This window comes from Hippopotamus amphibius, chromosome 9 (genome assembly GCF_030028045.1).
Source record: "Hippopotamus amphibius kiboko isolate mHipAmp2 chromosome 9, mHipAmp2.hap2, whole genome shotgun sequence".
Lineage (NCBI taxonomy): Eukaryota > Metazoa > Chordata > Mammalia > Artiodactyla > Hippopotamidae > Hippopotamus > Hippopotamus amphibius.
In genome coordinates, this window is record NC_080194.1 from 34566430 (window position 1) to 34592543 (window position 26114).

Consider the following 26114-nt stretch of genomic DNA (forward strand, 5'->3'; position numbering starts at 1 on the left):
ACATAGTGATTCAACATTTTTATACATTACAAAATGATCACCACGGTAAGTCTAGGTAGCATCTGTCAATGTACCAAGTTATTACAACATTACTGACTGTACTCCCTATGCTGTACATCCCATGACTCATTTATTTTATTTTATTTAAAAAAAATATTTATTTATTTATTTGGTTGCACCCAGTCTTAGTTGCAGCACATGGGCTCCTTAGTCGCGTCAGGCAGGCTCCTTAGTTTTGGCATGCGGGCTTCTTAGTTGTGGCATGCGGGCTTCTTAGTTGTGGCATGCATGTGGCATCTAGTTCCCTAATCAGGGATTGAACACGGGCCCCGTGTGTTGGGAGCACAGAGTCTTAGCTACTGGACCATCAGGGAAGTCCCTGTGTATATCACATCTTTTATCTATTCATCTATCAATGAACACTTAGGTTGCTTCTGTATCTTGACTACTGAAAATAATGCTGTAATGAACACAAGGGTGTATATACCATTTTGAATTAGTGTTTTCATTTTCTTCACTAAAATACCTATAAGTGGAACTGTCGGATCATATGGTGGTTCTATTTTTAATTTTTTGAAGAACCTCCATTACTGTTTGCCACAGTGGCTGCACCAATTTACATTCCCACCAACAGTGCAAGAGGATCCCCTCTTCTCCACATCCTTGCCAACAATTGTTATTTACTGTCTTTTTGATAACAGCCATTCTGACAGGTGTGAGGTGATACCTCATTGTGATTCTGATTAGCATTTCCCTGATGATTAATGATGCTAAGCATCTTTTCATGAAGACATAAATGGATCTGAATTGCATTTCTGATCTCCCTAATGGCTAGCTGCAGTCTCAACTGGGTCATCTGACCATCCTTCCAAGATGGACTGCATTTTACAAGCTGAATCTTTACACTCCACATACAGCATAACATGGGCTTTTATTGCATTATCTACTTGATGGTCATTAGCCAATCTTTTCATCCAGCCCAGACCTACCTCTTGGGTCAGGCCACCATTTATAACTACCTACTGGATATCCCTACTTTAATGAGTCTTAACCATATATGCATATAAAAGGCCTGGAGAGTTTTTAATATACACTGATGCCTGGGCCACAGCAAAATAAAATTATGTCAGAATCTTTGCAGATAGGATCTAGGAAGCTAGTTTATTTTAAAAAGGTAAATCCAATATACAGCCACATTTGAAAGCACTACACCTGTATGTTCTGAAGATCAGTTATAGCCAAACTTAATGTAGGTATCCCTCTTATAAGAATCTAATTTGCCCATAAAACATGTTGAATGGCTAACTTTTAGATAATGAGTCTATATTCCATTACTTTAAATGGGAAAATTACAACAGATGAATGGATAAAGAAGATGTGGCACATATATAAATGGAATATTACTCAGCCAAAAAAGGAATGAAATTGAGCTATATGTAATAAGGTGGATAGACCTAGAGACTGTCATACAGAGAGAAGTAAGCCAGAAAGAGAAAAACAAATACCGTATGCTAACTCATATATATGGACTCTAAAAAAATGGTACTAATGAACTCAGTGACAGGGCGAGAATAAAGATGCAGATGCAGAGAATGGACTTGAGGACACGGGGTTGGGGGGCGGCGCGAAGGGGAAGCTGGGACGAAGTGAGAGAGTAGCATAGACATATATACACTACTAACTGTAAAACAGATAGCTAGTGGGAAGCTGCTGTATAACAAAGGGAGATCAACTCGATGATGGGTGATGCCTTAGAAGGCCAGGACAGGGAGGGTGGGAGGGAGTCGTGTAGCATAGACATATATACACTACTAACTGTAAAACAGATAGCTAGTGGGAAGCTGCTGTATAACAAAGGGAGATCAACTCGATGATGGGTGATGCCTTAGAAGGCCAGGACAGGGAGGGTGGGAGGGAGTCGTGGGAGGGAGGGGATATGGGGATATATATATAAATACAGCTGATTCACTTTGGTGTACCTCAAAAACTGGTACAAGAGTGTAAAGCAATTATATTCCAATAAAGAGCTTAAATAAAAACAAAAAAACAAAAAAACAAGAAAAAAGGGAAAATTAGTTTTCCCAGCCCATCTAAAAATCCCAGCCAATTTCCCCAAATATCACAAAAAGGCTATTATGCACCTGTTACAACACACCAAGAATGTCTGCATAATATGAAGCACTTAAAATACCAATTATCTAATTATTTAACACTCAATGAACTCAGAAGCAGGTATATGTTTGTGCGTAATACACAATGATAGTGTAGTATCAAACGGGAACTTTGTTTCTTTTTACACCACAAACATGTACTAAAATTTTAAAATGAAATATCTTACAGATATAAAGGAATGCAAATTGCATTAGCAAAATACAATTTTTCTTCTAACCTACAGCTTTCTTTTCTAGGCCTCTTAGGTTTTCACAGGCTTTTCCACTTTCTTAGGAAACATACAAATAATGTAGGGAAGATGACAGCAATAGTGTATAATATACAATGTAAGCATAAGACATGATTGTATCAGAAATATGACTTCCAGTGTATTCTATGTTCTCTCATTTAGACTCACATGCAACTTGAAATTTTTTCCTTTTATAGAAAAATGCACGTACAAGTAGATTCATTACAGTGGGTTTTCACTTTGAATCATAAATTTTGAGTAAAAATTTTGCAAACCATTACAGCAAATATACAGATGGTGAGAGTTCAGGTGGTGAGGAAACCCAGAGACCTGTATATTGCAGACCGACCCTATTATCTTCCCTTTCCCAACCTGCTCTTCCCCATCTTAGCATTATCACCTACTCTACCGCATGAGCTAGAATGACAGGTTCTCCTCATTCCTCATGACTAACTTGGTCACCAGATCCTCTTCAATGTCTTGCATTTTTATCCTTCTCCATCTCACTCACTTCAAATATTCTAAAAGCCCTTAATCAGACTCCTTGCTTATGGTTGCATCTCCCTTTAACTTCTTTCTATACTATTGACAGAGTGATTTTTTCTAAAAAAGCAAATTTTCTGTAAATCCTATTAAGGCTTCCCCTCTGTCCATAGCAGTATTCAGACTTGTCAATGTACCACTTTCAAAGGAAAGGGGTTGTTGTAGGTGCCCAGAAATATTTCCAGAGATATCCAGGGGTCTGTAGAATGCAGCCTGAGAAATACTAACTTACACAACTAAAGTTCCATTCTATAAAAATGTCTTTTAATTTTGCATTATCACAAGTTTACCCTTAATATCAGTAATAAAAACAATATATTAAAAAATTTCTTATAAAACTAATGTACCCTCTCATTCGCCTTTCCATTCCCATCAAAAATACAACCACTTAAAACTAACACAATATTATAAATCAACAATACTTCAATTAAAAAAAATACAACCACAAAGTGAAGCATCAAAATTAAAAAGTTCTGGGGAATTCCCCGGCAGTCCAGTGATTATGACTCCGTGCTTTCACTGCAGGGGTCTGGGTTTGATCCCTGGTTGGGGAACTGGGAATCTTTCAAGCTGCATGGCTTGGCCAAAAAAAAAAAAAATTAAAAACCTTTTGTGCTGCAAATGGCACCATCAAGAAAGTGAAAAAAAAAAAACAACTTATATCCATAATATAATAATTCTTGTAACACAACAACAAAAAGACAACCCAATTTAAAAAATGGGCAAAGGATCTGAATAGACATTGTCCCCACCCCAAATATATCCAAATGGCCAATAAGCACATAAAATATGCTCAACATCATTAGCACATCAGGAAAATGCAAATCAAAAGCAGGATGAGGTAGATACCACTTCACACCCACTAGGATGGCTATAATCAGAAAGAGAGATAACAACAACTGTTAGCTAGGATGTGGAGAAACTGGAACCCTCATACATTGCTGGTGAAATTGTAAAATGGTGCAGCCACTTTAGAAAAGTTTGGCAGTTCCTCAAGATGTTAAACAAAGTTATCATATGATCCAACAATTCCACTCCTAGGTATATACCCAAAAGGAATAAAAATATACATTAAAAAAAAAAAAAAAAAAAAAGGAATTCCCTGGTGGTCCAGTGGTTAGGACTCTGTGCTCTCACTGCCGAGGGCCAGAGTTCAATCCCTGGTAAGGGAACTAAGATCCCACACACAAGCCACGCAGCGAGGCCACAAAAAACCATATATCCACACAAAAAACAGTACATGAATACTCTAGCAGCATTAGCAATAGCCAAAAAGTGAAAATACCCGGTAAATGCATAAATAAAATATGACACATTCCTATAAAGGAATACTAATCAGTAATCAAAAAGGAAAGAACTATGGATATGACATGGCTGAGCCTCAATAATATTATGCTAAGGGAAAGAAGCCAGACAAAAAATACCACATATTGTATGACTCCATCTATACGAAATATTCGGAATGGGAAAATCCATAGGGACAGAAAGTAGACTGGTAATTGCTTATGGCTGGGGTGAGGGGAGAAGACTGTTAACAAGTATAAAGTTTCTTTCAAGTGAGATGAAAATGTTCTAAAATTGGACTGTGGTGATGGCTGTACAACTCTGTGAATATACTAAAAAACACTGAATCGTATACTTTAAGTAGAGGATTGTACAGTATGTGAATTATATCTCAATAAAGCTGTTAAAAAATATACATCCACAGATACTGCGATAATTATATCTACTCTCTCTCCCTAAATCAACCGTCCTGGACAACGCCTGGTTTGTCTCATATTTCTGGTGCCGGCAGGGGAACACACAGCAGATGCCCAATAACTGCTGAGTAAATAAGTGTATAAATGCTCAGATGAGGTTTCTTCAAGCTGCGTAATCCACTTCTACCATGCCAAGTGGCAGGAAGGAGGGAAGAGATTCAACTGAGCCTTGAAAGACAGAAGATGGAGAACTAGAGACCATTACCTGTGTGTATCCTCACGTGGTTTTTATAATTGGTTGCACTGGCAAACGCCCTCCCACATCCTGGTTCTGTGCAGTAATAAGGTCTTTCTCCTGTGTGTGTCCTAATGTGCACTTTTCTGATATTTGATGTTGTAAAAGACCGACCACAGCCTTCAAAGTGACATTTAAAGGGTCTTTCTCCTGAAAACACAAAGGGAAATATATTAAATGGTGCAAAAATACACAGAAAATTAATGTCTTATCCTTCAATTCTGCCTAGGATCATCCATGCTCAGACTCTAGCCTTTTTATATTAAGCTTCGCTTTGGTTTTTTTGTTTTTTCTTTTTTCTGTAAACAGCACCATCTACTCCAAACTTAAATTTATACAGGAAAACCTGAATAGTACTCAAAACTCATCTCTGATTACATGACTTTCCAAGATGGAATCATCCAGAAGGGCATATTAAAAAATGAGCTGAGAAAAGCAGACAAAGAAATACATATCATGAAGAAATACAGAAGAAAAATAGAGTCAAGAATAAGGATTAAGTTAGACCAACCCCAGAATCCCCTAAAAGCTTACCTCCTACTTTATTTATTCTATAATACTTGAAAAAAAAGAATCTGGGGTCTTTTTAAAATCTAATGTCTAACACATGATATGAATCAAAAATATTTTTGCTTAATATATTACTATTGTCAGGAGCTTGGAAACACTTGCCTCTGATATAATGGATAAAAATAAGAGCATGAATGAAATACAAGCAGGGATCTACAGCTTTGTTCCTGAACACTGTAAAGTAAAGCTGATTTCGGATCACATTTGAACTAAAGTTAAACTTTAATGACTGGAAGAATCCTCCATGAAAATGTGCGAAACTACTTCAGAATACTCAGAAGTATTTGGGGACAAAGTGATAACACTATGTTTAAAACATCTGCAGTAAAATCTTAAACTAAATGACCTTATGCTACACTACTTAGTCAACAGCTTATAATAGCATTTCTTATCAACAGTTTCTGAAACTCTTCCAGCTCTGATCCAAAGCAAATAATTACCTTTATGATACCAATTCACAAATAATCAAGTACAAGGAAGGGACGGGAGGGGTAGGAAGATAAAAACACAGTACCCTTTAGGAAAAGGAGAGAGAATTTAAAGGGTAGGAGAGATGATCACAAGGAAGTAACAAGCCTTTCTTTCTGTGGGGCTATTAGGGGTTCAGACTCTTTCAAAGAGCAGCTTAATATGGGAGAAGCAATACTAAACTGAGAAGGAATTGGGTGCCTTAGGTTCTGGTCTCGGTTGGGCTATTAAGTAGATGTATAATCCTAAGTAAATAAGCCTGTTGCTCAGTTCCTGAAAACTGAGAGGGTTGGTGGTCTAGGGCCATCATTAATCTCTTGGAACGCGGACCCCTTTGAGAATCTAACAGCGTTATGGGCCCTCATCCTGGAAAGAAGAATACACGCACAAATGGCAAACTGCATGGAGTTTTGGGAGTTTAAGAGAAGCTCTTGACGCTGACTCCCTGAAACGCTTCCAGAAATTACTTCCCCCAAAGTCCCTTCCTGCAGATTAAGAACTCCTGGCCTAGATATGATATTTCTTCACACCAGTACCTGTATGAGTTCTGATATGTTTTTGTAGATCTCCTGAAGTTTTGAAAGATTTAGTACAATTATCTTCTGAACACCGATATGGCTTTTCTCCTGTATGAGTTCTGACATGACTTTTTAATCCATAACCTTTAAGAAAAATTTAAAAGATATTTAATTACATAAGACCCCTCTAAGCATGCCCATTGAGATTAAGCCATTGAAAAATATAGTAAACACCAAGGATATAATACTAGGCAAACACAACAGAATAACTATTAAAAAGGTAAAAGAGTACAACAGTTCAGGACTGTCCTGCTGAAAATGCAATAGTCTTATCTCTGTCTAGAAGAGATTGTGTGCTTCTTTTTTTATTTTTTTGTGTTTCTTTTTTTAAAGTGCCCCAATCTTATTAGATGTTCACAGCTCATACCCCAAAATCTTGAAGTAGAATCGAGACATGATACCTGGAGAAAACCATAATTCAAAAAGATACATGCAGCCCAACACTGCAGTACTACTTACGATAGCCAGGACGTAGAAACAACCTAAATATCTCTCAACCCAGGAATAGATAAAGAAGATGTGGTACATATATACAATGGAATATTACTCAGCCATAAAAAAGAACAAAGTAATGCCATTTGCAGCAACATGGATGGACCTAGAGATTGTCATACTGAGTAAAGTAAGTCAGACACAGAAAGACAAATATATGATATTGCTTATATGTGGAATCTACAAAAAAGGGTACAAATGAACTTTTTACAAAACAGAAGTAGAGTCACACATGTAGAAAACACTTATGGTTACCCAGGGGATAAGGGGGTGGGGGTGAGGGATAAATTGGGAGACTGGGACTGACATATACACACTGCTGTGTATAAAATAGATAACTAGTAAGAACCTGCTGTATAGCACCAGGAACTCTACTCAGTACTCTGTAATGGCCTGTGTGGGAAAAGAATCATCAAAAAAAAAAAAGAGAGAAGAGAAAGAGTGTATATATGTATATGTATAACTGATTCACTTTGCTGTACAACTGAAACTAACAAGTAAACCAACTATACTCCAATAAAATTTAAAAAAAAAGGATGAAAATCGAAAAAAAAAAAAACCAGAATGTTACAATTAACATTTGTACAGTAAACTGTATGTAAATTTTATCTCAAAAAAGAAATGTAAACAAATATTGAAAATGTTAATGATATATAAGCTGAAATGTTTATGGTGGTATACTAGAACATTATTTTTCATTTACATAAATGTTTGTAAATTTTCATAATAAAAAAGAAAAAATCCTGAAAAAAACAAAAACAAAAAGAATCGAGACACAGAATGAGGAATACGGTGGAAGTCAGGAGGCCTGGCACTGGTCCTGGCCCTCCTGGATGTACCCCTGGGCAGGACCCGTCCCACGGCTAAGCCCCAGTTCCCCACAGTTCCCCCTAAGGTCTCTCCCAATGTTAAACTCTGTCAGCTTTAATGCTTGACTTCTGTTTTTCCTGCTAAAAGAAAGCAGTGTGTGGAGTGAAATACAAACACAGTAGGCAGAAACAGGTCTGCGGAGCAAAATGAGAACCCAGAGAACAGGGCAAGCAGGACAAAAGACAGTAAGGGAAAGACTGGAAAACTAGTCACTGTGCGTGCACTAATTCAGACCAAGGCAAGGGGTCAGTTCCTGCCTCTGACCTGTCTCTGCCTGACCCCCAAGCAGAACAAAGAAACAAAGAAAATTCATGATTTTACCTGTTGCAAATGCTTTCCCACAGCCTGCATGCTCACACTGATAAGGCCGGTCTCCTGTGTGTGACCGCTCGTGGACCTGTTATTAAAACACAGGCATAAGTCTATTTCCTTGAGGCACTCTGCAGGTGGATGGTCTCCACAGAGACCTTTTTTTCCCCACTGCTGAATTATTTTGTTGCTTGTGTGTTATTTTTCAAATACAAAAGATAACTTTTCTCAAAAACTACAGCTCAATAATTCTCAATATAGACGAAATGTTATGTGTTAAGAAGTACTCATTTTAAACAAAGAACAGGGATACTGGAGGTTTGAGTTTTTCTAGAATGATCAAAAGAGTTTGTATGGATTGCATACCTGGTGAGATCTAGGAGTAGAGAGAGATGCTACACAATGTAAGATTAAGAGTGTGGAGGCTGCTGCTAGGGGGGCCTCAATCTGAGGCAAGGCTTCACCACTGACTAGTGGTGTGGCCATGGCACTTGCCTTCTCTCAGCCTCAAAGTCCTCTCTGTAAAGTGGGGACATAACAGTACCTACCATAGAGGGCTGCTGTGACAAACGAATACTCATGACAATGGCCAACATTTACTGAATCTTTACCACATGCCAGGCCATTCTCTTCAGTACTTTACATGTACAGAATTAACTAACTTAAATCTCACAACCACTCAGTTGTGGGAGATACTTTAACCATCCAGTATTACAGATAAGGAAAATGAAGTACTTAAGAGGTCAAGTAACACGTCAAGGTTACACACTGATAAGTAGTGAAGATGGGCTCTAGAGCTGCTATTCTGAATATGCTAAATGCACACTTCCTGACACACTGTAAGTTATTCAATAAATGTTAGCTATTATTTTTATGAGTCATGGTATGTTGTGTTTAGCTGCAATCAAAATACTTGGCCTATATATTTGACAGGACAAATTAACACCAACTTTTGCTAGATTTCAGCAAATCACTGTTAACAGAGTGATTACACATGCATTTCCTATATAATTACATAAATTTCACATTTGAGAAAAATGTATTCAAATATGTAGAGTACCTATCATGTGCCACGTAGTATGCTGGACATGAGGGAGGCAGACTTGAAGAAAGCATAGTCCAAGCCCTCAAGGAGATGAGTCTCTAAAATTTGCATAGGCTTTTGTGTGTTTGTGTATGAGTGTGAGCGTTTGTATCTTGACAGGTGGGGGAGAACAATGGTGTTTGAATACTACAAATACATTATGTTGGCATTTAATGTCCTAGGTATTAGCATAACTAGACACAGCCTTTCCTTCGTATATACCTTAAGATGATGAGCAGTTGTATATAATTTTCCACATCCGTCATAGCCACATCGAAAGGCCTTCTCTCCACTCTGTTGAGATTTAGCAGTTACTCTTGTTGCATGTCCTTGTAAGACAATCTCGATGAGACAAAAAGTACAATTTAAATTATTTATACGGAAATAAAGTAGATGAAGTTACAATTTTCAGAATAAAAAAGGTAAAACTGTAATGTGGTTTTCCAGACTCAGGTCATCATTTTATGAAGATTATATCATGCTAAGCCAGGTGGGTTAATCCTGTGCCATGGCTGAAATCAGCAGCTCTGGAAGAAGTCAAAAGGAGATCCACAAGGGGGCATAGCCAGCGCTCACAGATCGATTCCCACTGTAGAAAAATCAAGCCAGGCAGCATCCATAGATCCATCATATGTATGTAGGCGTTACTTGACATACTCCAGGGAGACAGGTACGTGTGTGTGTGTGTGTGTGTATTTTTAATATTATATATATATTTTAGGATATATGTTCTAAAAACAATGTAAAAGTCATTTTCAATTTCAAAAGCAATGGAAAAGGGAGTTAGGTCATTTGAGTCACCTCTGGGAGACATTACAATCCACATGACCCTAGTCTGCACTTAGATACTATTAAGTAGATGACCACTGCTCTGGGACTCAACACCAACAAGACTTTAAACAACTGCACTGATGTTAGAGGCTTTTTAAAGATGATGACCTATTTTAGAAATTAAGATGCCATGAAAATTGAAGAATGACTTTCCACTCTGTGCATGTGGTGATGGTGCTGCCACATCCTATCTGTGCAGACTGTCATACCTGACTCAAAAATGACTCTGCCAAAAGCTTTTTTATATTGTAAGGATTTCAAAATAATGGAGAAAAGATCATCATGACTGAAGAGATACAACAGATGCTAAAAACTGAAAGAGAAATCTGAAAATAAAAGGCATAACAAAGTGAAACAGATGACCCTACAATGGCCTTTTTCCAAAGAGCTGTTACAATCTCTTTGGTTTCTATTAAAGAGAACTCTCTCAGTTCCAAAAGAGATTCTGCCATACCCCATCACTTGCACATCAACATGGCGTTTTTGGTAAATAAAAATTTCATAAATATATTTTCAATTGCCGGGGACTTTCTAGGTGGCGCAGTGGTTAAGAATCCGCCTGCCAATGCAGGGGACACGGATTCAAGCCCTGCTCTAGGAAGATCCCACATGCCACAGAGCAACTAAGCCCGTGCGCCACAACTATTGAGCCTGTGCTCTAGAGCCCGTGAGCCACAACTATTGAGCCCATGTGCCGCAACTATTGAGCCTGTGCTCTAGAGCCCGTGAGCCACAACTACTGAGCCCATGCACCACAACTATTGAGCCTGTGCACTAGAGCCCATGAGCCACAACTATTGAGCCCATGTGCCGCAACTACTGAAGCCCACGCGCCCGTACTCCACAACAAGAGAAGCCACTACAATGAGGAGCCTGCACACCACAATGAAGAGTAGCCCCCGCTTGCAGCAATTAGAGAAAGCCCATGTGCAGCAACGAAGACCCAATGCAGCCAATAAAGAAATAAAATAAATACATAAATTTATTAAAAAAAATTTTTCAATTGCCTGATGCTTTTCATCCCCAATTCTTAAGGAAATGAATATGTTTCATAGAATTTGATTCTAGTAAGAGAATAAAAATTAATTTTACTTATATTACTAAATATTTAAGTTTCTAAATAATGAGTGTTTCCTCCATCTTCAAGTTAAACCCAGATATTTTCAGTCTGCACAAATCTATGACAACACATTTAATTTATTTACAGGATATATTTATATTAAATAAGTGCTTCTGAGGGTAGATACATTTAAAAAATTTATTTCTCACAATCCTGTAAGGGACAAAACAGCTTTTTAAAATCATTCTGCTCTTTTGGAAAGGAGCTATCTAAACTCTGGGAATGGGTCAAGTCCTCATGATCCTGAGTAATGATCTACTACATACTTAAGCAATACACACGTAAATGGTGAGGGGTGGGAGCTGGGTGTGTGGAGGAGTTACTGATGCTAGAACAAGGGCTGGGGGGATAGAGAAGGACCCGCATTAGATGATAACAGTATAAAAGATGCGGTTCAGTCTGTCCAAAGTGGACACGGATGGCTATACAGAGTCTGCCTTAGGCTTTTCCTTATAACTGTGAAATCAACTACTAAAAACCAAGCAGTAGATCTCAATGTAATTGCTAAATTACAAGCTAGTAATTATCCATGTTCATGTATTGTGGTGTATCCAATAAATGTTGCAGACCACAGTTTTCTGAATAAAGGTAGGCTTATGTTGTTAAAATATTTATATAAAATATGGGCACAATTCCCAGTGGGTATAAGGGAAATGCTTATAGCTTGAAAGTAGCTTTACAAAAAAAAAGATGTAATTCCACATTTTCTCTGCCTAGGAAATTCTATCCCCCTATTCCCAAAAGGCCTGTTCTCATCATTCCACACAGAGCTGATTCTTCAATTCCTCAGCATCTCTCTAATATTTAGCTTATATCTTGGGCATGGCACTTGATCGTACTGTCTTAAAGATATTTGTATTTCCTTCTCTTCCATATTAGTCTAACAAGCTCCTTAATGTCAAAGCCTATGTCATATATGCCTTCATACCTCACAGTACTGGGTAAAAGGATTTATACCACTCAATATATGAACAGAATTTAAAAGTCTTTTTGGGGTGTTAAAAAAAGTTCTAAAATTAAGATTCTGGTGATCACTGCTCAATTTTGTGAATTTACTAACACCTCTGAGTTGTGTACTTTAAATGGGTGAATTTTATAGTACGTGAAATATATATTAATAAAATTATAAGAAAAGGAAATACATGGTAATTGGAATAAGAAGGTTTCTCTTATTTGCAAGAACCAAAAGAGTCTCTATGAATCCTTTAAGAATTAACTATAATTTTTAAAATTTCACTATTACTTTTTCTGATTATAACAGTAACACATATACATTGGAAGAATTTCGTTACCATAGCAAAGAGTAAAGGGAAAAAGTTTGAGTGAGCTGTAATTCCACCATCTGAAGAAAACTATTGTTAATATCTTGGTGTGTTTCTATTTAGTATTTTTAAAAGGTACATATATTAGTGTATAGTTTTATTTTAGCAGAATTGGAATTATGCTTTCCATGAATTCTAAAGGCAGAAATTGACTGAAAATGAGACTCCAAATCATGAGAAAAGAGTTCTCGCTGTTCCTTCCTCTTCCTCTCTAAAAGCACCAAGGAAGTTTATCATCTCCCCAGGTCTGAAAGACTAATAAGCCTAGCAGCTCACACCTTCAGACCAGGTGGTGGCAGCACTTTATACTGGAAAGGCCCACATCTGAATCTTTTCTGTTGTTCCCCCCTAGGCCAATTTATCAGAAGCTTTAATTCTGGCATGAAACAAACACCAGAGGTTTGGCACCTAATTTAACTAAGCCAAAACAATGAAGTAAGACTGTTACGAGGACTGAAAATGTTTTCCAAAAATGTGCTTGTTGCTGCTCCTATCCTAATGTCTACACTGTATGCTTCAAGAGCTCAGGGGTGATAACATAAGGGGCAGAAGCTCCAGCTTAGTGCGGCCTTCGAGTCTGTGCCAGCATGGGGGGAGGAGAGGGTGATAACAAGAGAATTTTTTATTTCTAAACCAGCTGAAGTCAGTAGCATTGACATGTTATGAGAATTATTAGTAAGGGCTATTTGCAGTAGAACTATTTCCACTAGTGGCTCTAATTATCCAAAACTGATCTGGCTTAAAGGCATTCTCACAAAGTAAAGTAGTAGCATGAGTACCTATAGCAATACCTGACTAGCAAAAGAAAAACCTCTTGAAAGAAAGCCACTGAAATAATAATGCCCTATAGCATACAACATCTGGAAAAATCTCCAAGCACCCGAGGGATATAGTCAAAAAACTGCTCTTTTATCTCCATACACAGAATGTTTGAGTGGGATGGGAATTCTCTCCCTTTTTACTGGAAATGTTTCCTTGTAAAGCCCTTTATCTCTCAATCCCAGCTACCATTTATCATCTCAATTCTCAAATAAACTGTTTTATTCTACTTGGAATCTGCTTTGTCTACCACTTTCCTCTTATCCTATTTCCATATTAACTTCCCTTTCCACCCACCTCTGACTCCACCATGGCAGAAATTCTGAAATAATAAATGTTTGACAAATGAGTGGTTAAGTACCTACTTCATACAATGATAAATAAGATATGGCTCCTGCCTTGGTAGGGCTCTCAGTCTAGCTAGTGAAAACTGTCCTGTAAATGGAGGATTATAATACAATATAGAAATTGCTATCATAGCAGTCCATGCAAAGTTCTGTGGGGACAAAATTCAAAAGTGGGGAGAACTGTAGGTTAGGGCAAGCTGTCTAGAAATGAAATTTGGAGGTTGTTACTGAAGCCCACGCACCTAGAGCCTGTGCTCCACAAGAGAAGTCACCGCAGTGAGAAGCCCGTGCACCGCAATGAAGAGTAGCTCCCGCTCACCGCAACTAGAGAGAGCCTGTGCACAGCAACGAAGACCCAACGCAGCCAAAAAAATAAAGTAAAATAAAATTCTTATAAAAAAAAAATTTGGAGGTTGAAAAGAGGGCTGGGGAGAGCAGTCCATGCAGAGGGAACAGTATGACCAAAAGTATGGAAGTGTGTCTGGGAGAAATGGAAACAATATAAGAACGTTACATCCATATAATAGAATAAATACCATAAAAAAGAAAGGGAAGTTCAGGCCCACATTTGGGAAGAGTTTTAGGTGCCATTCTGAAGTGCAAACCTAGATAATGAAAGTAAAAGGAAGGCATTAAAATTTTTAAAGTGAAGGGATCGACCAAGATCACCTCTATGTTTCAAAATGAAAACTGGTAAAGGTGTGGAACAAAGTGAAAGACAAAAGAGGCAAGGAAACTAAAACAAGTTTGTGTAATCATAAATGTGGAGTGAAGAAGTGATGAAAACCAGCCCAGGACAATGACTAATGGAACAGAACGCAATGGAAGATTCTGCGGATATTTTAAGGACAAAAATGGAAAGAATCCAAAATTCAAAAGCTAAATTAGTAAGCTAGAGTTATAACAGGTATTTAAGTATGGAGTATTATGTAGTCCTTGTCAAAAGAAAAACAACCTGATGTATTATTGCAAGGGAAATATCTCAAGGGCCATTCAGAAGCTAATATCAGTAAATACTAATTAGCTTCTAAAACCATTTACAGAAAATGACTTCATTACTATTTATGCTTAATGTATGTTCTGAGAATTAAGAGATAACCTTAGCTCTATCATAAATTCTCTATGTGACCCTGTGCAAGTCATGTACGGCCTACACGCCTGTTTGTATAAAAAATGTAGTATATGAAATCAGTGGTATTTTTCCTTCCTTAAACTTTTTTTTTAAAGAGTCAAACTCCTTTGTCAGATGAAATCTTATGCAGCATTCTACTGTGTAAAACAGATAAAGGCATTCTTGTTGCTGCTGGCAGAGCTTTCGTAGTTGTGGAGTGAAAGACCTGATAGGACTGAGGATAACTGGTGCATTCTGCTGCCTGGTTCAGTAAAATTCAATTTATGATAATGCCCTAATGCACATGGCAGATACAACTTTTGTTATTTGTTGTATATAAACTTGTATATTAGGATGTAAATAATCTACACTCTTTGGGGGGAAGGATAAAGTGAAAGAAACTTGAATTATTTTAAAAAATATGTTCTCTCTCAAGAAAGGAGTTATAGAAGTGTGGCAACTGAGGGACTTTTAGGAAACCATGGGACATGTCAGTCAGGATTGCCAGGAAGATTTTCAAAAACAAAAAAAAACCCCACTGATTTTATACAATGATTACTACTGGGTAATTGTCCTTCACTTTTAAAAAAAATTTATTTTGGGACTTCCCTGATGGCACAGTGGTTAAGAATCCGCCTGTCAATGCAGCGGACGTGGGTTTGATCCCTGGTCTGGGAAGATCCCACAAGCTGTGGAGCAACTAAGCCCGTGCGCCATAACTACTGAGCCTGTGCCACAGCTACTGAAGTCCATGCACCCTAGAGCCTGTACTCTGCAACAAGAAAAGCCATCCCACTGAGAAGCCCACACACCACAATGAAGAGTAGCCCCTGATCTTCACAACTAGATAAAGCCCACACACAGCAATGAAGACCCAACACAGCCATAAATAAATAAATAGATAAATAAATAAATAAAATTATTTTAAAAAATTTATTTTATTGAAGTATAGTTGATTTACAATGTTGTGTTAATTTCTGCTGTACAGCAAAATGATTCAGCCATACATATATATACATTCTTTTTCATATTCTTTTCCATTATAGTTTATTGCAGGATATATTGTGCTACAGTAGGAACCTGTTGTTTATCCAGGCCTTTATTTTTTATTTTTACCTCTTTTTACCACTTGGATTTTCTAAATATAAACATGATTACCTTTTTTTTAAGTACACAATAGCTATCTGATAATTGGTCATTTGGGGTTTTTTTCTTTGTTTTTCTCTGAATTAAAAAACAAAACAAAACACTAAAAATTATATTATTAAAAAAAAAAAATCCTGGGTTCCATCCCAGACCTACCAATCAAATCTCCGGAAGTGGGTCTTGGATTATTTTTCAAAAGCTCCACAGCTCAAAGTCATGTTGGCTTTGATTAATAACCACTGATCTAATACCTTTCTCTTAGGGGTGAAAAAAAGAGCCTTAGAAAAGCATGGTTCAGGCTTCCCTGGTAGTGCAGTGATTAAGAATCCGCCTGCCAATGCAGGGGACACAGGTTCGAGCCCTGGTCCGGAAAGATCCCACATGCCATGGAGCAACTAAGCCCGTGTGCCACAACTACTAAGCCTGTGCTCTAGAGTCCATAAGCCACAACTACTAAAGCCCTCATGCCTAGAGCCCGTGCTCCGCAACAGAAGCCACCACAACGAGAAGCCTGTGCACGGCAACAAAGAGTAGTCCCCACTCTCCGCAACTAGAGAAAGCCCTTGCACAGCAACAAATACTCAACACAGCCAAGAAGGAAAGAAAGAAAGAAATTAAAAGCGAGCAAAGCAGAGTAGAGCAGAGCAAAGCAAAGCAAAGCAAAGCAAAGCAAAGCAAGACAAGGTTCACTTGCTCAAGATCACACAGCTAGGTAAAAGTACAGAAAATATATATGAAATATGACCCGCATTCAAACTGTCTATACTAAACAGGTTTTGGGGTAATTATCCAACCCATGTCCTGGGAGAATTTGCTACCCCAGCCATAGACCTTGATATCAGAGAAGATGGCATATCTAAGGCCAGCCAGTGATCTATACTTTATATGGCCTGGCTTAAAAAGTCAAGCTGAGTCCACAAATTCTCCTTCCCTGGGATATGACTTAAGAAATAAAGGGAAATATTGACTTGTTCGTGGGTGGTAAACCTGAGAAAGCATGACTGTGATGAAACCAAATGCACTCAACGAAGATGCAGAGGAAGCCTGTGTGCAGAGAAAAGAAGGGAGCAGAGATGCCATGGAAGAGGGCAGAAGAAAGAAAAAGGAGTGATATCAGGCTCCAGTCCCGACTCCTTTGCAATTCTGGTTCCTGTGAAGCCTAGCTGTTCAGCAGTTTCTGTTCTTAGTTTCTTGTAAGCTCGGCTGTATCCTTACAACATATCTCTTTTTCCTTGAGCTAGCTTGATGGCCTGTGTTGTCCAGCTATTTGGAGCTCTGATTAAAACTGCCAAGTCAGGGAATTCCCTGGCGGTCCAGTGGTTAGGACTCAGCACTCTCACTGCTGGGGCCCTGGATTCGATCCCTGGTCAGAGAACTAAGATCCCACAAGCCACATGGTGCGGCCTAAAACAAACAAACAAACAAACAAACAGCCAAGCCAAAAGGACTCTGATCTCCAATGGAAATAAAATTAGTTTTTAATGAAGTCAAAACTAATGGAAACCCATGAAAAACGGCCTTGGGTTCTAACAGAACATGTAAAGCATCAACAATGGTGCATAATGCTTACACATTTACAAATTATGTTTTCACAAATTATGTTTTCACATGTTACCGAAAATATTAATCAAATGAAATTCCTGGGACTTCCCTGGTGGCACAGTAGTTAACAATCCACCTGCCAATGCAGGGGACACAGGTTCAAGCCCTGGTCTGGGAAGATCCCACATGCCGTGGAGCAACTAAGCCCATGTGCCACAACTACTGAGCCTGCACTCTAGGGCCCATGAGCCACAACTACTGAGCCTACGTGCTGCAACTACTGAAGTCCATGTGCCTAGAGCCCGTGCTCCGCAACAAGAGAAGCCACTGCAATGAGAAGCCGCACACCACAATGAAGAGCAGCCCCTGCTCGCCACAAGTAGAGAAAGCCCTCACACAGTAACTAAGACCCAATGCAGCCAAAAATAAATTAATTAATTTTAAAAAATGAAGCTCTCATTTGGTTTTCATAACACTGTGTTTGCAATTTAGTAGATTTTGACTAGACAGATTTGACATACTGCAGTATAAAAAATATTAAAGTCTCATTTTATGAATTCAAAGGCTTGAAAATTTTGCCAAGAATCACCTAGTTTGTTTTTTTTTTAAAACATACTTTATTTATTTATTGGCTGCATTGGGTTTTTGTTGCTGCACATGGGCTTTCTCTAGTTGCGGCGAATGGGGGCTACTCTTCACTGAGGTGCGTGAGCTTCTCATTTAGGCGACTGCTCTTGTTGTGGAGCACAGGCTCTAGACATGGGGGCTTCAGTAGTTGCAGAGCGTGTGCTCAGCAGCTGTGGCTCACGGGTTCTAGAGCACAGGCTCAACAGCTGTGGCACACAGTCTTAGTTGCTCTGCGGCATGTGGGATCTTCCTGGGCAGGGGTTGAACTCATATCCCCGTGCACTGGCAGGCGGATTCTTAACCACTGCGCCACCTAGGAAGTCGCGAGAATCACCTAGTTTTAAAGCTGGTGGGCTTAATGAATTACAAACTATGTTTATGTCACTGCTACTTCATGGCATCACTTCAGTGGTAAATAGAAATACTGGCTATTCAGCAATGTTTAAAAGTATCAATTTTTTACCAGTGATTTCTTTTATTTTATTATTAATATCAAATCTTCCTGATAACTCCCAATAGTACTACTTGATAACCCCCAACAGTGCTACTCAATGGCATTAAGTGGTGTTGCTAAAGCTCAAGTTAAAAAGTGTGGCCCTGAAGCAATAACTTTAGAATAGGAGTTAAATATGATAAAACTCTTGGAAGAATGCCAATACTATGAGGGAGCAGACAGCAAAATTTTAGAGATAATTGCTGAGAAAAAAAGGAGCAGTATTAAAGCAACAACATACTACAACGATTATAATAGAAAACAAACATAGGGACACCGAGGGGGAAAACCGGGGTAGGGTGGAGTGGGAGGGGATGAATTGGGAAGATTGAGGTTGACACATATACATTAATAGTATAAAATAGATAACTAATGAAAAAATTAAAAAATATATATACTACAATGATTACATAAGCTCCAAGAACACCCACCCACACAAACACTAACCCCTCAAACACAAAAACACATAATTCAAAACAGAATCTTGAATTTTGACTTTTAGATCTCCCAGAACCAAAGCAGCATCTGTGACTACTTTGTACTTAACTACAAAACTTGTAGAGGCTCTGTTGCTCTAGGCTGTTATTTGGATAAGGGATAGCCAGTGACTGGACCCAAGGTAAACACCTGAATCAAGGGCAGCTAACCCGTGGCCATCTGCAGCCCAGAAAAGAGTCTGGTAGAAGAGGTAGAAACAGCTTTGCCCAGAAAGAACAATGATAATTAGCTAGGCTGGACCTTCTCTCCAGAAGTTGAAAAGGAATTTATAGAGCGAACATGTTGTAAACAGAAGAAACAAAAAGATATAAAAACCAAAGTAGCAAGGGTTAGTTAGTCACAGTAAGGGTGAAGGCCCGGAAAAAGGATCCACGAACTGCCATGGGTGGGGCACACAAAAGACCACCTGGTATTCAAAACTGCCTTGGACTCTAGAACGCAAGATCACCTGGATTCCTATGATATTTCTATTTCTTTAGTGCCACTTTCATCCATATAATGAATTTTGAGACCTGAGGTAGCTTGAGAAAGGTGCTGCCTAATGCATACACTGCTTTTCTGAACTGGTAAGATTTTCCTAGAGAGGTAGTGGGTTCTCAATTCTTGCTTTCATCTCTAGAAGGGCCAGAAATGCTATGAAAAAGAGACATATAAAAAGGTAAACTTACATACCTGCATTTTCTTCTCTTGCTCATTTTCTCCAATCATTCCTGAACCTGTTACGCTTTCACTTCCATCAATGGACACCTACGGGAATAAAATAAAGTTTAAAAAATTTTTACATATTTCTTCATAACTGTTTGGGCTAGGAGATAAGTACATGAGGATTCATTATCATTTATTTTTGTGTATGTTTGAAATTTTCCATTATAAATGGTGGGGGGAAAATCTTTTAAATCATATAAACAATATATTAATAATTTCAATGCAGGGAAAAAACACAGCCCTTTTGATGTAAAACTTAATTGAGACTTTCCTTCACCTTTTCCAATCTCTAATTTCTACTTCATGATTCATAAGCAGTTCCATCTATACCTCATATTGCTTCTTTTATGGCACTCATCCTTGAATATATATTTTTGTGAATTACCTGCCACCCATTTCTCTTCTATAAGCTTTTATTCCATTCCTTTATTTTTCTTCAAATATTTCTTTCTACTGTTTCCTTCTTTTAAGATAAATGCTGATCTTCCCCTTGATGCTGTCTGATTTTGACTTTGAATTTCTAGTTTCTTATTTTTTGCTTTCTTTCCTTTTAATGAAAGATAAAGAAGCTGTATCTGGGATGTTCTTGACAATGTAAAATGCTGTACCTTTGCGGCATACTGTTCCAAAGCACTGATGGTGTCAGGGTCGATCGTGGCATCCCCAGTGTGCAGACCTGCCACTGTCCCATCAGCCTGAATTGCCAAGATGGTGTCAGACTGCGGGACTTGCACTGCATGGTGGATGTAAGCTGTGGTGCCATCTTCCAGCTGAACTGCCTGTAATGCACTCTGGTCATAACTATCTGAGGGAGTGGAAGAGAATGGCATTAAATTAAAGGTAGTTTGATAAGCAGTTACAGATTTAAAGGAAGAAGGGAATGAACTTTTTTTTAAAATAAATTTATTTATTTATTTATTTATTGGCTGTGTTGGGTCTTCGTTGCTGCATGCAGGCTTTCTCTAGTTGTGGCGAGCAAGGGCTACTCTTTGTTGTGGTGTGCGGGCTCCTTATCGCCGAGGCTTCCCTTGTTGCAGCGGAGCACAGGCTCTAGGCAGGTGGGCTTCAGTAGCTGCAGCACATGGGCTCAATAGTTGTGGCTCATGGGCTCTACAGCACAGGCTCAATAGTTGTGGTACATGGGCTTAGCTGCTCCTCGGCATGTGGGATCTTCCTGGAGCAGGGATGGAACCCGTGTCCCCTGCATCAGCAGGCAGATTCTTAATCACTGCACCACCTAGGAGGCCCGGGAATGGACTTTTATTGAGCAGCTACTATGAGCAGTGCCCGTGTGCTTTATGTGTGTTATTTTACTCACTCCTCACAATTCTGTGAGGCAGGTATATTTACCACCCTATTGTACAAATGGGAAACTGAGGCTTGAAGATGTAAAGTCATTTTCCTTAGGACCCAGGAAATAAAAGAAACTAACAATTAACAGTCAAAAGCAGTATGTAGAGAAATGAGGATCTGAACTCACATCAGTATGACTCCATGGTTTTTTCCCCCTCTAAATAACCATACCAAGATACATACAGCATTGTGAAATAATAAATCTAGCCAATTACAGTGAACCTGTGATCAACTCCCACTGCTAAAGAAAATTCAGTTTACTTTTTCTCAACTTCAAATAAATTTACTTACAAATTCAAATATTCTAAATTTTAAAAAATTTCTTCCTTTGGTTTTGCAACTAAATAGTCTTTTAAAACATTTACAGTCATTCTATAATAAAATATTCTATAAAGTAATAACAACAGCTAATCTTTATTGAGCATTTACTATGTGACAAATATTATTCCAAGTGCTTTACAAGTCTGTACATTTTGTCTTCACAACTACCCTATGATGTGGATACTTATTATAGTCCTCATTTCGGATGATGAAACTGAAGCACAAGAAGGTTAAATAACTTGCTCAAGGGCACACAGTTAAAAGACAGCAGACCCAGATGTGAATCCAGATAGTCTGGCTGCAGAGCTGTGCTCTCTGCTCCTACGCATTCCACATCCAACCCCTGGTCTTCCCTACACAAAGTTAATAAACATGAACATTTGCCATATTTGCATCAGTTAGTTTAAAAATTTTTATTTAGCTTTAAAGACCAACACAAGGGGCAAAGGACCTTCCTAAAGACATTATATTTAAAAGGAAGAAAAAAAGATCAACAATTTAACTTTCAAATGTTTAATTTCATACTTTAAAAGCACTCTCTATTTGAAGTCTTCCAGGGACCAGGGGTTTGCTATTCCAACCTGTTACTGGACAACTCAAATTATTAGAAAGTTTTTCCTTAGACTGCGCCAAAAGCTGCCATCTTATATTTAAGAGAACAAGCATAATTCTTCTTTTACATGACAGCATTTCAGCAACTAAAGGCAGATCTTATTTTTCCCACACCCTACCTCTCCCTTATTTTATTCAAATGCTCAAAGCTAATTTACCTTTGGAGGTATGATGAATAAATGCTGTAGTTCCATCTTCTAACTGCACTGCTTGCCCATCCTCTAAACGCAAACTGTCCCCTGCTCAAGAACAATACTTACATTTAGATCCCATGTTTTTCAAGCACATTCTGATAACTTAGCAACAATAGAGTCAATAAACCAATAAACATATCATAAAAACCTACATTTGCTTTATGGGTCCTTGAATATTTAAATAATTTCAGCAAAGCTGCTCTGAATAAGGTGCTTAAAGGTAAAAAGATATTAGAATACCTGTTTTAAGAATATATATCGGGGATAAGGAGAATTGAAAGAAGGAGAAAAAATAAAGAAAATGAGAAGACGTACGATTTAGCTCAAATAATAGAAATATTTACTTAGAACTGTTGCCCATTTATCTCCAGAGTAGTCTAATAACTTATTTTCCATTATCTTTGAGAGAAAGTCTGAATTAAGTTAAAATGGCCTTTAGATCCTCTCTTTGACATCTACCCATCTCCCCTTTCAGAAGCAGGACTAGAGATCAGGACCAAGTTTAAGTAGTAAGAGGCAGCTGGAGGCAGCAAATAGTGAAGTATGAGAATTAGAAAGGTAAGTATCAAATACTTACTACTTTTAGGTATGGGTACATGTTGAACATAAGCAGCAGAACCATCCTCCAACTGAATGACCTGACCATCTATGAGTTTTCCATCTAGAACAAAAGATTTAAGCCAATAAATTAGCACAAGCAAAAATTTTAATCTTTATACAATTTCAAAATGGTATCAACTATAAAAACATACACTACTTAAGGTCATGTTCATCTTGATTCTTCCCCCAATGTTCTGAAGCAATTCAATAACACATCCAGTGATCCTACAGAAAGCAGAAAATCCTCCCTCAGCCACCCTTCCTCCCCTCCAATTTTCAATCAGACAAGTTCAAGAGGAAGAGTGGCTCATCATAGCAAGCTACATGAGTCAAATCTCTATCTACCTTTCAGAGCCACTCAGGAACAGTGACCCTGAACACAGCAAAGCTGAAACTGGGAAGACAGAAAGATATATCAGTACATGCGAGGCCAGTTGTCCTTCTCATCCCTGGAGGCTACAAGTCCCTTGACTATGTACACATATGTGCAGTAGGTTTCCATAAAAACAAGAAATTTGAAAACTAGGCTATTTCTTGGAGCAAAGTAAACACTGATTTAGAAACAATGTTGTAAAAGTAAAACCAAATGTTTACTTTTATGCCTATCTTGTAAAAACATTAATAATTTAAAGTGAAAAAGTGAGAAAGGTCTTACTAAAAATAGGTCGGGGACACTACCCCCTCCCCTTTCTTCACTAATTCTTTTTTTTTTAAGCTCTTTATTGGAATATAATTGCTTTACACTGTTGTGCCAGTTTTTGAGGTACTCCAAAGTGAATCAGCTGTATTTAAACATATATCCCCATATCCCCTCCCTCCTGAGACTCCCTCCCACTTTTCCTATCCCAGCCCTCTAAGTCATCACCCATCATCGAGTTGATCTCCCTGTGTTATGCAGCAACTTCCCACTAACTATTTTACAATTGGTAGTGTATATTCTTCACTAAGAGTATCTTCCAAAAATCTCAAAAGGTGTCCTCAAATTACCAAAACAAAATTCAAGTTAAGCTGAAATGATTTAAAATTACCATATGCAGTACAGTGTCTTTAGGAGAAACTGGGAAAGGGTATAACTGTTAGGTGTTCCAGCTCTGAGGTTATGAATTGCTGGTAATAACCAAGCGCTGTATACAAGGCACATACCTTTAGAATTGTGCTGTATATAAGCAGTAGAACCATCTGCAAGTGTTACTGCTTGCAGGCTTACACCTTCCATATTTTCTAAATTGTCACCATCTGTTATAAAAAAAAAAGTTATTTTCTTTAGATAACTGTCATATGTGCATGCTGTTTAAGGTAATTTTAAAAAAATAAAAATTAGTCAAAAGGCAGATTGCTTAACTTAGACTCAAATAGGATTTCTTATAGCCTTTAGTTAAAGGAGGAACAAAGTAAACACAGTGTTGTAAGTTTTCATTTTCCCTTAGGGTAAATATTTCCAAACCCACATGATCCCTTCAAATAAGACTGCTCACCTGCCACAGTTACTGCCTCTGTCAGGCACAGGGTAACATGTTGAGCCTCCATTCCTCCTCCAGGAAACTCTGTCATTCCCTGAGAATCTCGATTTATTTGGGCTAACAACATTTTCTACCTTGAAGAAAAATGTAGGCATTGAGAACAAAGAATGATGTATATGAAATAAAATCTACAAAGAATATATACGAACCATAAAAAACTGCTAAGGAAGTAAATAGAGTTTGAAATAAGCTGCAATTTCACTTAATGTGCAGGGTAAGAGTATTTGCCCAAAGTCCAGAGCATGCTTTTAATAATTCATCAGTAAACTACTGGACACACTGACAAGTCCTGCCCATCAGTTCTGTACCATGTCTAAAATTCCCATAATTAGTGTTCTTTGAGTTTAATATGGTTGAAGATTCCCACTTGGAATCCATGAAGGGATTGAGTCAATGTTGTTGACTCAATCTTCAGAAATCTACGCTGAATCTGGCCACTTCTCACAAGCTTTGCATTTCTCTCTGGTCCCAGCCACTACCATCTCTCACCCTGAGCTGTCACTGCAATAACATCTTAATTGGTCTCCCTGCTTCTTCCATGACTTGCTTCAGTCTACTTGAGAGGAGTCAGATTGCCCTTTTGAAGGGAAAAGTTAGATCACATCTCTCATCTGCTCAAAACCCTTCGATTTCTCATCAGAGGAAAGCCAAAAGTCCTTACACTATCTTATGAGGCCAATGATCTTGCCCCCGTTTCCTACTACTCTCTGTCTCACTCATTCCATTTCAGGCACACTAGTGCCCTTGCTTTCCCTCAAACATACTAGATGCTCTGCTGCCTCAGGACCTTGACATTTGATGTTCCTTTTGCTTGAAACAGTCTTCCTGGTATCTTCACTATTACTCCCTCATCTTCTTCTAGTCTTTGTTCAATGGCACCTCAACGAGAGCTTCCTTATTCACCTCACTGCAAACAGTACCTCCAACCCCCCAATGATGATATACCCTAGCCCTCTTCCCTCCTTTATATTTTGGCACAGTACTAATAAATTGACCCATTACATGTATTTACTTATCTTGGTTTTTTTTTTCTTATCTATTTCCCCCTCCAACAGAATGGACAGGGATTTTTATCTGTATGCTCACTGCTGACTAATGTGACTAAAATGTACTTGGCACACAACAGACACACAATATGTGTTGAATAAATGGATGAATGAATGGCTCTTTTACCAGATAACATCACAACCCCCTTCCTCACTTTTCCCTCCAGGTCCCATCACCTCTGCAGGCCTTGAGTTATCTCAAACAGAAGCAGGGATAATTTAGCTGTCTTGAGCCAGGGAACTGGACACCAGGGAACTGGACACCAGGTCTAAAGATCTGATTTCAGTGTCAATATTTAAAAGAGCAATATGCAGATAGCAGTAATAATTTGCAATTATATTTATGTTTAGGACTACCTGAAGATTTTTGTTTTATAAACACTATAAACTGCACCCTCTTTGGATTAAGGCTGGGAACTGTGGTTAAGACTCACAGAAAGGTATCAGTGCTGTGATAAAAGTCAATCACGGGCTGACTTTTCAGGAATTCCTGAAATATTTATAATCTATAACTGTTCATAAAAGCACACTGAAACTTCAGTACTTCCTTGCTACTTCTAAGGGCCAACAGAGAAGCCTCAAAGTAACACTGTTAAG

At 38.3% G+C, this 26114-nt stretch overlaps 1 protein-coding gene across 10 annotated transcripts in view; it reads right to left on the reverse strand.

Moving 5' to 3' along the window:
• Positions 1-26114, reverse strand: part of ZNF143 (zinc finger protein 143) — a 60578-nt gene that overhangs the window by 18589 nt on the left and 15875 nt on the right. For 3 of the 10 annotated variants that reach the window (XM_057750543.1, XM_057750542.1, XM_057750537.1), the window contains 11 exons: positions 24427-24541; positions 24095-24187; positions 22929-23012; positions 22316-22399; positions 20480-20676; positions 19839-19913; positions 14286-14354; positions 9533-9652; positions 8239-8314; positions 6514-6639; positions 4910-5089 (listed from right to left, as the gene is read on the reverse strand). In XM_057750543.1, the coding sequence (XP_057606526.1) occupies positions 4910-5089; positions 6514-6639; positions 8239-8314; positions 9533-9652; positions 14286-14354; positions 19839-19913; positions 20480-20676; positions 22316-22399; positions 22929-23012; positions 24095-24187; positions 24427-24538 (1216 nt within the window). In that variant the 5' untranslated portion in view covers positions 24539-24541. Of the gene's footprint in view, positions 1-4909; positions 5090-6513; positions 6640-8238; positions 8315-9532; positions 9653-14285; positions 14355-19838; positions 19914-20479; positions 20677-22315; positions 22400-22928; positions 23013-24094; positions 24188-24426; positions 24546-26114 lie in introns of all 10 variants that reach the window. The other 7 variants (XM_057750541.1, XM_057750539.1, XM_057750540.1 and 4 more) reach the window with 5 other exon arrangements.